Raw genomic sequence first — 14,495 nt, forward strand, 5'->3', positions numbered from 1 at the left:
GCTGCTGTAGGAATGGGAATAGTTATGAGGGGGGGGGGGTATGACTGATGGCCACTCTGGGGAGAGTGTTATTGGAGTATCTTGTCTCGCAAGTGAGAGGACCTGAGCTCGATTCCCGGGAAGGACGAAACCTTAGGCAAGTTTCCTTACTCCGCATGCCTCCTGTTTCCTTAGCAGTAAGTAGGAACCCGGTTGTTAGTCTACTGTCAGATTGCTTTTCTGGGGGTAATAATCCCTTCAAATTAAAATAATAATAATAGTTTGGCCCCTCGATCAGAATATGTGTGGGACACGGCCCACCAAGTGTACAGTCAGTTCACTTCGCAATACATTGTGTGAAGCGCTTTGAGACGGGTCGAAGACATGATAAGGCGCTGTATCAAACGCAAGGATTATTATTATCATCATCATCATCATCATCATCTCCGAGCAAACCAGAGCACCTTCGCCTGGGAGAGGGGAGAGGAGTTCCTTCCAAAGCACATGGGAAGGGGAGGGAGGGGGGTGATGGGGGGGGATGTCAGCGAGGTTACAGTTGACAAGTTAACAGAGAAAGTGGATAACAAGAGCCCGGAGGCTGACACAGAGAGAGAGAGAGAGTGAGTGAGTGAGTGAGTGTTTCTTGCTGGGAGCAGCCGCGCAGAGTGAGCCACACGACTCACTCCGAAGCCTCCTCGTTGCGATTTAATTGCAGTCGTCCTTAAAAAAAAAACATTCCACTAATTCTCTGCTCTTAAGCCCTTGAGTGAGCATTGCTTTTTACCCTCCCCGACAGGAGAGAGAGAGAGAGAGGGAGGGAGGGAGGGAGGGGAGAGAGGGGAGAGGGAGGGGGCACGCGGGGAGTTTGCTCTCTGCTCCTCCCATTCCCACAGCCCTCCTGCTGAACGGTGCTGGGGAGGGAGGGGGGGCAGAGCAACACAGGGCAACGGGGCAGAGGGCAGCTCGGCTCCTGTAGGTGAGGGCAGCAGAGTACCCCCACCCACCCACCCACCCCACGTTGGCAATCAATCCGAGAGGACCCCCTGCGTTGGCACTCAGTGCCGCGGCAATGCACCCTTCACGCAGCCCCGGGACACGCTCGCAGAGCAGCGAGTGACAGAGGGAGACACACACCCACACACACACACACACACACACACAGAGAGAGAGGGAGGGTGGGTGGTGGGTGGTGGGTGGGGGGGGACAGGATGCTCGTGTGAGGAGTTACACCCGGGGACGGGGGAGAGGAGGGGGTGGTGGTGGTGGTGGGGGGGGGAACGGGGACGATCCGAGCCGAAGAAATGCACCGTGTGCTGCAACCTGCGCTGTGGCGCTGCCTCCTCCTGATGCTGTGCGTGTCGGGCCGTGTCGGGACGGACCCCGAGACCCACTCGAGTTTCCTCCACGGGCGCCTGAGGACTCAGGAGAGGCGAGAGATGCAGCGGGAGATCCTGTCCATCCTGGGGCTGCCCCACCGCCCTCGCCCCCACCTCCGCGGGACGCACAGCTCGGCCCCCATGTTCATGCTGGACCTGTACCACTCGCTCTCCCCGGAGGACGGGGTGGAGGGCTTCTCGTACGCCCACTCCCCGCTCGGGGACCCCGGAGCCCCCCCCCCACCCCGGGCCACCCCCCACGACACCGGCTTCCTCAACGATGCTGACATGGTCATGAGTTTCGTCAACCTGAGTAAGTCTGAACCCCTCATCCCCTGTATCCCCCCCTCTCCCCCTCCCCACTACATACCCCCTCCCCACTACATACCCCCCCCCCACTACATACCCCCCTCCCACTACATACCCCCCCCCCACTACATACCCCCCTCCCCACTACATACCCCCCTCCCCACTACATACCCCCCTCCCCACTACATACCCCCCTCCCCACTACATACCCCCCTCCCACTACATACCCCCTCCACCACTACATACCCCCCTCCCCACTACATACCCCCTCCCCACTACATACCCCCCTCCCCACTACATACCCCCTCCCCACTACATACCCCTCCCCACTACATACCCCCCTCCCCACTACATACCCCCTCCACTACATAACCCCCTCCACTACATACCCCCCTCCCCACTACATCCCCCCCCACCCCACTCCACAGCGCCCACTCCACCCGCTCCACCCCCCGATATTATCCCAGTGACTCTGTCTGTAGGTTCGGTCCCATCCATCACTGACTGTCCTCCTGCGCTCTGTCTGTGCGCCACTGTGCAAACCCCCCCCCCCCACCCCCCCCCACCTCTCCCCCGCGCGACCCCCCCACCTCTCCTCCCGCGCGACCCCCCCCCCCCCCACCTCTCCTCCCGCGCGACCCCCCCCCCCCCACCTCTCCTCCCGCGCGACCCCCCCCCCCACCTCTCCTCCCGCGCGACCCCCCCCCCACCTCTCCTCCCGCGCGACCCCCCCCCCACCTCTCCTCCCGCGCGACCCCCCCCCCCCACCTCTCCTCCCGCGCGACCCCCCCCCACCTCTCCTCCCGCGCGACCCCCCCCCACTCTCCGCCCGCGCGACCCCCCCCCCCACCTCTCCTCCCGCGCGACCCCCCCCCCCACCTCTCCTCCCGCGGGACCCCCCCCCACCTCTCCGCCCGCGCGACCCCCCCCCACCTCTCCGCCCGCACGACCCCCCCCCACCTCTCCGCCCGCGCGACCCCCCCCCCACCTCTCCGCCCGCGCACGACATACCCACCACCCGCGACCCCCCCCAGTTCTACGTGTGCCCCCCCCCCCCCCCTCTGCCTGTGCCCGACTACCCTCCGCTTCTGTCTGTGACTCTGCCCTCTGTCTGTTTGTGATGCTCATCCTCTCTCTGCCTCTGTCTGTGTGTGCCACTCGCCCTCCGTGTGTGCCACTCGCCCTCCGTGTGTGCCACTCGCCCCCGTGTGTGTGCCACTCGCCCTCCGTGTGTGTGCCACTCGCCCCCCGTGTGTGTGCCACTCGCCCTCCGTGTGTGTGCCACTCGCCCTCCGTGTGTGTGCCACTCGCCCCCCGTGTGTGCCACTCGCCCCCCGTGTGTGTGCCACTCGCCCCTGTGTGTGCCACTCGCCCCCCGTGTGTGTGCCACTCGTCCTCTGTGTGTGTGCCACTCGCCCCCCGTGTGTGTGCCACTCGCCCTCCGTGTGTGCCACTCGCCCCCCGTGTGTGCCACTCGCCCCCCGTGTGTGCCACTCGCCCCCCGTGTGTGCCACTCGCCCCCCGGTGTGTGCCACTCGCCCCCCGTGTGTGCCACTCGCCCCCCGTGTGTGTGCCACTCGCCCCCCCGTGTGTGCCACTCGCCCCCCGTGTGTGCCACTCGCCCCGTGTGTGCCACTCGCCCCGTGTGTGCCACTCGCCCCCCGTGTGTGTGCCACTCGCCCCCCGTGTGTGTGCCACTCGCCCCGTGTGTGCCACTCGCCCTCTGTGTGTGCCACTCGCCCCCATGTGTGCCACTCGCCCCCCGTGTGTGCCACTCGCCCTCCGTGTGTGCCACTCGCCCCCCGTGTGTGCCACTCGCCCCCCGTGTGTGTGCCACTCGCCCCCCGTGTGTGTGCCACTCGCCCCCCGTGTGTGTGCCACTCGCCCCCCGTGTGTGTGCCACTCGCCCCCCGTGTGTGTGCCACTCGCCCCCCGTGTGTGTGCCACTCGCCCCCCGTGTGTGTGCCACTCGCCCCCCGTGTGTGTGCCACTCGCCCCCCGTGTGTGTGCCACTCGCCCCCGTGTGTGTGCCACTCGCCCCCCGTGTGTGTGCCACTCGCCCCCCGTGTGTGACACTCGCCTGTGTGTGTGTGACACTCGCCCTGTGTGTGTGACACTCGCCCTGTGTGTGTGACACTCGCCCCCTGTGTGTGACACTCGCCCCCCGTGTGTGCCACTCGCCCCCTGTGTGTGACACTCGCCCTCCGTGTGTGACACTCGCCCTCGGTGCTCTCTGTGCTGAGTGTATTGTACAGTATTACAGAGATGGCTGTAACATACTGTGTATATTTTACAGTGTGTCAGCCCTCTTCCCTCTGAGTCAGAAGGTTGTGTGTTCAAGGAAGGAAGTTAGGAACTTGGGTCTCATCTTGTCAGCCCAAGATGTTGCTCCAGTGCAGTGCTGTGTGTTGTGTTTTTGGAGGCATTGTCCTTCACGTGAGATGTTAAACAGAGGTCCCATCTGCCTGATGTTAAAGATCCCATGGCACTGTTTGAAAACAATTTTCTCCTGGCGGCTCAGCCGTATATAAAATTGGCCGCTCGCTTCATGACTGGTTGTGGGAAATTGTTGTGTGTAAGTTGACTGCTGCTTTCTCTCACAGAACACACAGTCACTACACTTTACGATATATATCCAGTGAGTCTCTTTGAGCCGTCCTCCTGACATGAAACGTGTGATTCTAAATGCAAGGATTATTATTATTATGTATTACAGTGTAATGCACTGTGTATTATACAGTATAAAAGTGAGTGTGTAACAGACTGTGTATGTGTTATCCCCCCTGAGCCTGTGTCCCTGTCGCCCGGGCACAGCTGAAGGCTTCCCTGACGGGCTGCGCTGTCTGCCAGCCTTGCTCTGTGTGTGAGGAGGCAGTGAGGCTGCTGAGAATAAATCTGTTTCCACTACAAAAGAGAATGTTAAGAGACAGTTTGATCGAGGCATTCAGAAAGGACAGCAAGTGGGAGAGCATTCCCGCCAGGATAATCGGTAACAAGAGGAAATACGCTTGCACTGTCGGGAGGGTAAAGACGGCAAGGAAGGTGGGCGGGTGGCGGTGTCGTTCGCCGACAAAATACACAGTCACCACACTAAACCGTGTGAAACGCCTAAGCCGTCCTTCCAGCGTGAGACACACTGTATCACATACAGGAATGAGCTGAGCAGGTGGGATGCGAATGAGCTAGAGATGAGAACAGGGAATGGGAAAGGGAAAGAAATGGGATGGAATTGAAAAGGACCGATGGGCTGGCAATAGGGTTAGAAGGGGAATGCCCTTTTACACAGATTTACGCAGAAACAGGTCCATACTATGTCGATATATGGATAAATTGTTACAGATTCTAACACCTTGCCCACAACCAATGTTAAAATGATGGCTTGGAATGGGATGGGAATGGGACGGAAATCATTTCACTCTTTCAGTGAAATGCTCATTTAATATTTACAAGCTAATCCTCCTTGAATATTACAATCAGTTGGTCTCAAACCCTGGCCTGGAGACCAGCCCAGGATGTGGATGCTGAGCCCCACACTGTGACTGATATGTGGCAATGATAAAGTACCAGCTTCCCAATGGAAAGCTTAACCTAATTCTCTGGTTTAGATTATTTAACAACAGTAGCAAAAGCTTTTACCGGATTCTGTTGCGAAGAACTGAAGCCAAATAAGAATTGTGTTTCCAATTTACTTCCAGTCCAGGCAGCAGCCTGTCCCACACCACTCGCTGTCACAGAGGAGTCACAATCAGAGCATTACAGAGAATCACAATAGCGAATCTTAATTTTTGGGGGTCTGACACATGTGGAAACCCATCACCAAGCTGAAAGATTTCCACCTGGAAATCTCAGAGATACATTGTTGGAATGGAAAGCACACTCTCTCACTGGAGTGACGTATCCTGCTTACCTAATTCCATAAAGTATTCGGCGCAGGTTAGCAAGAGCCAAGGCTTGGGGATCCCAGAGTGTGCATTGGGGGGTAATTGGGATAACACCCTATTCCTGCACAGCATTGAGATGAATGTTTCGTCCACAAAATATACAGTCAATTCACTTTACGGTATAGTCTATGAAGTGCTTTGTGACGTCTCAAAGATGTGATAAGGCGCTGTATCAACTTCAAAGATTATAATTACGACCTATTAGTTTGTTTCATGGTGAAACAGCCTGAGGGAGGAACAGCGACACTGGGAGAATGGGCTCAACACACTGTATTGATGTGTGTCACTGGCTGCCGAGGATGCTCTATCACAGCCAGACAGCACTGCCCCTTTAACAGAAAGAGAAGCCAAACAGCTGGTTAAAGGGGTTTGTTCCTCCCAGAGGCCACTCTAGTGCTGGCTTTCTGCTTGTTGTTACACATGTGCCTTCCTGCAGCAGCCTCTTTGCTCTTGGCTGTGGGTCAGAGAGGAATTCCTGGCCGCGCGCGGTGTACTGCTGGTCCCAGGCTGATCAGAACCAGATGAGCTGCTAAATGTTCCTGAGTCGCTGCGGCCGGGGCCGGCAGCACATCGGGCTGTGGGAACAGGTGCAGCTTCAGCTTGTGTGTGAAGCCAGGCAGCCCCCTGCCCACACAGCACCACCTGCCCTCAGCCAGGCCAGCCTCGTGCCAGGACAGGGCAGGACACACACACAGTTGTCAATGTATCAGTGAGCGAGCGTGTCGGTGAACGAAAGTGTGATAGTGAGTGAGTGCATCAGTGAGTGGGTGTGTCAATGAGGACAGAGTGTTAATGAGCCAAGAGAGTAAAGTAATAATAATGCTGGCATGTGATTTCACTGTCAGTTCACTGAAATATCTAAAAGTGTTTCACGGAGCATTGTTATGAAGTCTCGTGACTGTATTTTGTAGGCAAACACGTCTGCCAATTTGCATATAGGAGTATCCCACAAACAACCATGAAGTGAATGATCATATAATATATAACAATAATCCTTGCATTTGATATAATGCTTTTCACGTCTTCTAGACATCTCAAAGCGCTTCACAAAATATACTGTAAAGTTAATTGACTGTGTATTTGTGGGCGAAATGACGCAGCCAATTGCGCACAGCAGTGTCCCACAAACAGTTGTGACCAAATTGAGTGACCAAATTATTATTATTATGTTTTTGGAGGGATTATCATCCCCGGAAAAGCGATCCGCCAATCGACTAACAATCGGGTTCCTATTTACTGCTAGGTAAACAGAGGTGTGTGGAGTAAGGAAACTTACCCAACATTTTGCCCTGCCGGGAATAGAACCCAGGTCTCTCGCTCGCGAGGCGAGTGCTCTAACCACTGAGCTATAGGACTCCACAATTGAGGATCACTATTATCTGGGGAATTGTTGCTCAGAAGAGAAACTCCCTGCACGTTTCGAACAGCATCTTGAGCACAGGCTGACAAGAGCCAAGAGTTTGTGTTGGGAAAACTGCTGGATTCTAACCAGCTAACCAGCTGCACAAGCTCCAGCTAATCCCAAACTTCGCCGCCACATACTCACCTGCACTAAACCGGACTCCATCACACCAGCTCAAGCCAGGCTCCACTGGTTCCCTATTCGCTGAATGGATCAATTTTGAGATCCTCACACTTGTTTTCAAATCCCTTCATGCCCTGACACCTCCCTGCCTCTCCGACCTGCTTACCCCCCCAACCCACGACCAGCTGCCTCCGCTCGACTGGCTCCGGCATCCTGCATGTCCCTCATGCCCTCCATTCCACCATCGGCAGTCGCACTTTCAGCCACTACACCCCACTCACTCAGCCCCCCCTCACACACAGCACCCCCCCCACCCCAACCACCCCCCCGCCCCCGCCCGGTAAGGGCCTGCACTGACCTAGTTGTCCTGACAGTGGAGGATGAACAGATGCCCACCCCTCACGGCGAGTTTCGCTTTGATCTGTCGCGGATCCCGGAGAGAGAGGCCGTCACCGCTGCAGAATTCCGCATCTACAAGGATTACATCAGGGAGCGTTCCCACAACCAGAGCTTCCAGCTCACACTGTGCCAGGTCCTGACCAGAGCCCCCGCCAGGTCAGCCTGCACTGGGGGTGGAGGGGAGCAAGGTGGGGAGGGTGGGAGTGAGAGGGCGTGGGTGGGGACATGTGGGGAGTGAGGGAGGAAGTGTGTGGGGATGAAGGGGGGGGGCGAATGAGTGGATGTGGAGGGGGCGAGGGGGGGGAGGGAGGGAGGGGCAGCATGGGGAGAGCATGGGAGGGAGGGAACGAGGGAGGGACGGATGGAAGGAGCGAGGCAGGAATTGAGAGAGGTTGCGATGGGAGTTTTTACAGACACGGTATAGGGAGGGTTACTAAGCTGTGCTGTATGAGGTATTTCAGGCTGCGATCTCACGGGGTGAGCGTCCTTCTCAGTGCCTCCACAGTGTTCTGTCTGGACTCTCGGCTAATCTGGGCGGAGGAGGAGGGCTGGCTGGTGTTTGACATCACTGCCACCAGCAACCAGTGGGTGCTGAACCCCAACAAGAACCTGGGGCTGAGGTTGTACGTGGAGACGCCCGAAGGTGAGAACACTGGGAATCGCTCACGTGGTCACAGCCAAAGCAGTACATATAGCAACATGCTGATAGTCTTAGCCTGACGCACTCTGGCCTCTGAGTCAGAGGTTGTGGGTTCAAGATTCCTGTTGGAATGTACGTTCACAGTCAGGGCTGATGCTCCAGGGGAGTGTTGAGAGGGCACTGCACTAAACTCCTGGAACTTGACGTAGTGCTTTGTCACATTCGCTGAGGCGTCACTAAGCGCTTCACAGATTTACTGTAAATTGACTGGTTATTTTGTAGGTAAACATGGGAGTCAATTTGCGCACAGCAATGTCTCACAAACAGCTACAAAGTGAATGATGTGTGATCCCATGGTATTGGAAAAGAGAAGGGAGTTTCATCCTCAGATAAAATTGGTCACTCACTCCATGGCTATTTATAGGACATTTACTGTGTGCAAATTGTCTGCCACGTTTACTTTTTCAGTAATGCAGACACATTACTTTTTCAATCCCATTTAAAATGTTATACACCTCTATATCTTCTCTCAAGATTGAAAAGCCTGAGCTTGTCTAATCGTTGCTCACAGCTCATTCCTCAAACCCTGGGGATCATCCTAGTTACTGTCCTCTGCACTGTCCCTAGCGCCTGAGCAGCCCCTTATGTCACAGTTAACAGCACTGTGTGCAGTATTCAATGTGAGGCACTGATAACTGAGCCGGCTGACACACACACACACTGAGCCGGGCTGACACACACTGAGTCGAGCTGATGTGCGTGAGACGTGAGCGACAGCGCCTGTTGTTGTGTTGATGTCGTGGTAAAGTAACAGTCCCCTGGCATTGCTTTGCAGGCCGGAGTGTAGATCCTTGGCGGGCAGGGCTGAGCAGGGGGCTGGGACCTCACAACAAACAACCCTTCACAGTCGCCTTTTTCAAAGCTTCTGAGACACATCTTCGCAACCCCCGCTCCACAGGCAACGCCCGCGGCCAACCCCAGCCCCGTGGGAAAGCCGGCAAACAGCCAGACACACTCCGCACCAGCAACCTGGCAGGTAGTCAGTCACTACACACAGTCACCTCACACAGTCACCACACACTGTCACCACACACAGTCACTACACATAATGTACAGCTACTACACACTACGTACAGCTTGCTCTGTGCTGTGTGCTTGTGCGCTGTGGCTGTGTGTGTACTCTGTGCTGTGCTAACTCCTTGTCTGTGGCTGTTACAGAGCTGAGCAGTGCTGAGCAGCAGCAAGCCTGTATGAAGCGGGAGCTGTATGTGAGTTTCCGGGACCTGGGATGGCAGGTACAGATCCGGGTGACACCAATTTCTGTGACTTTTCCACAAAAGCATTTCAAAAGAGAAAAATGACAAATGATGTGGGATTTCTGGTCTTATATCTAACGTGTGCTGGGCGTGTGCTGGGCATGTGCTGTCCTGTTGCTCTGTTTCCCTAGGACTGGATCATCGCCCCCGAGGGCTACGCAGCCTATTATTGTGAGGGTGAGTGCTCGTTCCCGCTCAATTCCTACATGAACGCAACCAATCACGCCATCGTGCAGACTCTGGTAAGTGCAGTGAGTGGAGGCTGTAGTTCAGTGGTTAGTTAGATCTTGTGCCTCACGTTGCGTTTGCTTGTAAAATATGCAGTCTTTACAGTAAAATCCTGCAAAGGGCTTTGAGGCATCTCAATAATCTAATAATAATACTAATGTGTTATATCAAAGGCAAGGATTGTTATTATCATTATTATCATTATATAATTTAGCTGGTTAAAAGCGCTCTGGTTACCTAGTCACAGTCAGTTTCAGGCACAGGTTGGCAAGAGGTAAGGCTTGGGGACCCCAGAGTGTGTGTTGGGGTAACTGTTGAAGTCTAAACAGCTAAAACAGCATAACTTATTATGAGAAGCAAGCACTGTCTGTCAAGCCGTCCCACTGCTTGTCCAGGTCTCTGACTATAATAATAATAATAATCCTTGCATTTGATATAGCGCTTTTCACGTCAGGAGGACGTCCCAAAGCGCTTCACAGAACACACTGTAAAGTGAATTGACTAAGGGGAGTTCCAGCTGCTGAGCCCTGCTAGTGTGCGTGTCTGTCTCTGGAGTACCTCCTCTGGGTTCCTCTCTCGCTCTCTGCCTCTGACTGAGGGCCTGGGCTCCTGGACAGGAGAGAACAACAACATCAACCGGTCACACAGCGTCCTTCACATCAAACATCCGAGCCAGCGGTGCCAGTGCAAGGCAGACAGTCATAGAGTGCACTTTACACAGATAGCATACCCAGGAGGGAGGGGGGGACTGGAGGTGTGAACGTTGAGGACAGTCTCTCTCTCTTCTCTCCAGGTTCACTTAATAAACCCAGAAAAAGTGCCGAAACCGTGCTGTGCTCCCACACAGCTCAATGCCATCTCCGTCCTCTACTTTGACGACAGCTCAAACGTTATCCTGAAGAAATACCGCAACATGGTGGTCAGAGCGTGTGGCTGTCACTAGTGCAAGATTGAGCTCATCCTCTCCCCTCTTTACCACCCACTCTAGTTATAAATCTATCCTAATGATTGTCACACCGGCATCTGCTGTTGATTGCCTCGCACTCTCCTCCAGCCTCGTGTTCTCTCTGTATCTCTAAAATGTTGCTACCCCTGATACAATCGACAAGGTTTTTCACAGTCCCTGTTAGCATCCATATTAGTTTGTTTGTCTCCCTTTGCTGCTCTCTCTGACTCTCTCTCTCTCTCTATTTTCCTGGGGAATAGAGCTTCCGGTGGGTCAGAATCAGATGGAGCTATGAGCCTCCGTGACATGCAGAGCCAGTGTCTGGCTCAGTCACTGAGGTTTGTGTCCTGCTCATTGTCGCCTGAATCATACAGGGAGCAATACACGTCCTCCCGCTTCAAACCTGTTTGTAAACTTGCTTATGCCCCTGTCTGTCAACTTGCTCACCAACCCCTTCCCTGTATTCCCTTCTCAGATCTGTCCACATTGTCTGACTCGCATGTAAAACCTCAATAGGACTTGGTACCACTCGCCTGGCATCCCAACATACCCTCTTCTCCTCTGTTGTGCTGTGTTGATTCTTGCCTGCCCCCCCCCACCCTTTCAACACAACACCACAGAATACACCACATGATAGAGGGGATTGACTACCTCTGTGTATGTGTGCGGGGTGGGAGGAGTACATGCACGGAGCAGGATATGGGTGAAGTTTGCAGTCTGTGTGGGCAGTGCTGTGTGAACAAGTGTACAATATTATTGTGTAAATAGTTTTCTATTGCATTATTTATTTCCTTTGTGGTTCCATCATCCTCCCAGCCCCCCCCCCCCCCCCCCACCACCCACTTGTGTCAGGGTGAAAACAGTAATATTCTACAAGAGAAAATTTCCAGCCTGAAAATTACGACATGTGTAGTGCTATGTAACGTGTATCTGGTTGGGGTGGGGGGGGTCAAAACCCTACACACCCTCGCTCATGTCATTCCTTCTTTTCGCCCCTGAGATGATGTAAGATGTACAAATTAGCTCAATAAACACCAATTATTTCAGTCACTGAGTGTCTGACTGCCACGCAATGGGCACAACACAGGGCATACACAGCACAGGGCACACACCACACAGGGCGCACACAGCACAGAGCACACACAGCAGTGAATTTGTCTGTCGGAGTAGAATAAAAATGTTACTTTTGGAAATAAAATGCAGTATTTGCAATGAGATATACCCCAAAGGGGGGGTAGAGGTGCCTCTCTCTGTGTGTCAGGCACCGTGTGTATGCCAGGTATCAGGCAGCCACAGTGTGTGTGGCTGCGAGCTCAGTGTGTGAGAAGGTGAGGATGTGACCAGGGTAGGGGGTCGGAGCACTGAGGACAATCTGATGGGAGCACACATTCCTTGTACATCCGCGGAGCTGTACTGTGTGTGCCAGGCCTCTCCCACCTGCAAATCCCACAGGAATGTGGGCAAACGGGATCTCATTGCCAAACACTCAACCTTTCCTGACTCCTCAGCTCAGGGAGAAAGTGAAGCTTCTCAGCTACACGCTTGTCATGGGTCCAGACAGGCTGCTGACACACCCAGTATTCCCTGCCTGTATAAACACAGTAACTTCACGGGATGTAATCCACTGGGAGTCACTTTGAGATGTTTCAACATTCTAAGCAACACAAGAATCACTGAAACTCTCCATCCCAGTTCTAACTCCTTGGAATTAGGTACACAGGGTACGTCCCTCCAGGGAGACAGTGCTCATTCCATTCCAACAATCTGCTTTTGGAATTTCCATGTGCAGGCGGTACATGACACTGACAGTCTGGCTTGGAGACTGTGAAGCACCGTGATGTCAGACACCAGGCTGACCAAACAAAATCCTAATGATTCCATCTGTACAGCTTCCTTTACCCCATCAGCTTATATGGCCTCTCCTCATTCTTCCTCCCAAAATGCATCACTTTGCATTTCTCCACATTAAACTTCATCTGCCGCTTGTTTGTCTATGTCCACTTGCACTCTGCTACTATCCTCCTCACCGTTTACTACTTTTCCTGGATGAGTGTAAACTTCCTGCAGCTGAATGTGGACAAGATGGAAGCCATACTCCTTGGCTCCCGTCACGTCTTCACTCCTGCGATCTAAACTCCTCAACCTCCCTGGGATCTCCCTCAGACTCACCAAACCAGTATGGAACCTAGGCATCCGGTTCGAACCCCAGCTGTCCTTCCTCCCCCACATCTGGTCAATGACCAGGACCGCCTTCTTCCACCTCCACGGCATTGCCCGCCTCCGATCGTACCTTAGCCCAAATGGAGCCGAAACCCTCGTGCATGCGGTTGTCACATCCCGCATGGATTATTCCAACGCATTCCTCGCCAGTCTCCCCAGTTCCACCATTCAAAAGATCCAGCTCATTCAAAATTCTGCCGCCTGCATACTGACCCGGAACAAACTCCGTACCCACATCTCACCAGTTCTGGCCCAGGCTCCATTGGCTCCCCATCACCGAATGGATCAACTTCAAGATCCTCACACTCATGTTCAAATCCCTTCAGTCCCTGGCACCTCCCACCTCTCCGACCTCCTCACCCCTCCCCAATCCACCACTTGGCACCTCTGCTTGTCTCGCACCAGCCTCCTGCTCGTCCCTTGCACCCTCCGCCCACCATTGGAGGTCGTGCTTTCAGCCACTACACCCCAAAACTGTGGAACACTCTCCCTCAATCCCTCCGCCTCGCCCCCCCCTCTCCCCTCTTTCAAGTCCCACCTGAAAACTTTCCTCTTCAACTGTGCTTACGGCCACCACCCCCCAGCCTGGAGTCAGGCTCTGCCACTGTTAAGCACTCTGAGATGCTACCTTGCGTGGAAAGCACTATATAAGTGCAAGTTGTTGTTGTTGAGTTACGATAACAGTGGGTTCAAGCCACAATACACCTCTGACATCAAAAGCTGCCCAGCTCAGCATCGTCAGCCTAAACAGTGAGCTTTGCGAGAGGCTGAGCCAGTGTACGTTCTTCTACTTGTTAAACTTCCTTCTAATAAGTTGGCATGTGGCTGGAATGCAGACATGGAGCGGATTACATAGAGCTTCGCCCACTGGCTGACAGGCCTGGCGGGGCCACAGGGAGCTCACAGCTGGTTCCCATCGCTGACAGCTCCAAGTCAGTCCCACAGCGTCGATGATGATGGGGACACCTGCAGCCCCCACCGCCCAGTGTTGTGCAGAATCTACACCAGGCTCTTACACAATGAGGCCTCATTATAGCCAGAGAGAGAGAGAGGAACGGGGCCAATGGTAGCTCCAGGAACCAGCTCACTGTAGAGCGAGCCTGAGCCCTCTTGCCTCGCAGGCTGGAGGTTGTGGTTTCAATCACATGGGGACCTTGAGCTCACAGTGCAGCTTGATTCCCCGCACAACTCTGTTACACAGCTTGCAAACCAACAAGTGACTGTGTCTCTCTGCACTGAACACTGTGGAAGTCGCAGTGACACTGGCTGTCTGGCAGGGTAGTTTGAGGGGATGTGAGATGTGAGTCCCCGAACTGACCCTGGCCCCTGGGAGCTGCTGTCATATGTAGTGAATGTGTATCTATCGGCAAGTGTACAACAATCAGTTCCGAGGGGCAATGGTTACTGTACCCTGGGGATTGTTGACCAGAGCAGCAGGAGCAACTCCTATTTGTTTTCAGTATGGTTGCAGTGGTGGTGGTGGGGGGGGGGGCGAGTGTTTGTGGGGGGGGGGTCGAGTGTTTGTGGGGGGGGCGAGTGTTTGTGGGGGGGGGGATGTCTGGGGTGGAAGGGCTGTCTGAGTGCTCCCATCGACTTCTATTTTTATTTTGTTATGT

At 54.5% G+C, this 14,495-nt stretch overlaps 1 protein-coding gene across 2 annotated transcripts; it reads left to right on the plus strand.

Annotated features, from left to right (window-relative positions):
• Window positions 1-1,243: 1,243 nt before the first annotated feature.
• On the plus strand, window positions 1,244-11,557 carry LOC103171746 (bone morphogenetic protein 7-like). Of its 2 annotated transcripts, XM_042341958.1 has the most exons (7): window positions 1,244-1,668; window positions 7,505-7,685; window positions 8,024-8,172; window positions 9,005-9,205; window positions 9,388-9,464; window positions 9,617-9,727; window positions 10,507-11,557. In XM_042341958.1, the coding sequence occupies exons 1-7, from the start codon at window positions 1,281-1,283 to the stop codon at window positions 10,654-10,656; spliced, it is 1,257 nt and encodes a 418-aa protein (XP_042197892.1). In that variant the 5' UTR covers window positions 1,244-1,280; the 3' UTR covers window positions 10,657-11,557. The 2 variants fall into 2 exon arrangements, with proteins under 2 accessions (XP_042197892.1, XP_042197893.1); XM_042341959.1 differs by lacking the exon at window positions 9,005-9,205.
• Window positions 11,558-14,495: the final 2,938 nt, after the last annotated feature.

The sequence above is a fragment of the Callorhinchus milii genome, unplaced genomic scaffold (genome assembly GCF_018977255.1).
Source record: "Callorhinchus milii isolate IMCB2004 unplaced genomic scaffold, IMCB_Cmil_1.0 Scaffold18, whole genome shotgun sequence".
NCBI lineage: Eukaryota > Metazoa > Chordata > Chondrichthyes > Chimaeriformes > Callorhinchidae > Callorhinchus > Callorhinchus milii.

Excerpts from the sequence above, each read along its gene's own strand:
- LOC103171746 (XM_042341958.1), top strand. The coding sequence starts at position 1,281 with ATGCACCGTGTGCTGCAACCTGCGCTGTGGCGCTGCCTCCTCCTGATG. Across the intron at positions 8,173-9,004 it reads GTACGTGGAGACGCCCGAAG|GCCGGAGTGTAGATCCTTGG; the intron begins GTGAGAACACTG and ends ATTGCTTTGCAG. Across the intron at positions 9,206-9,387 it reads CCGCACCAGCAACCTGGCAG|AGCTGAGCAGTGCTGAGCAG; the intron begins GTAGTCAGTCAC and ends TGGCTGTTACAG.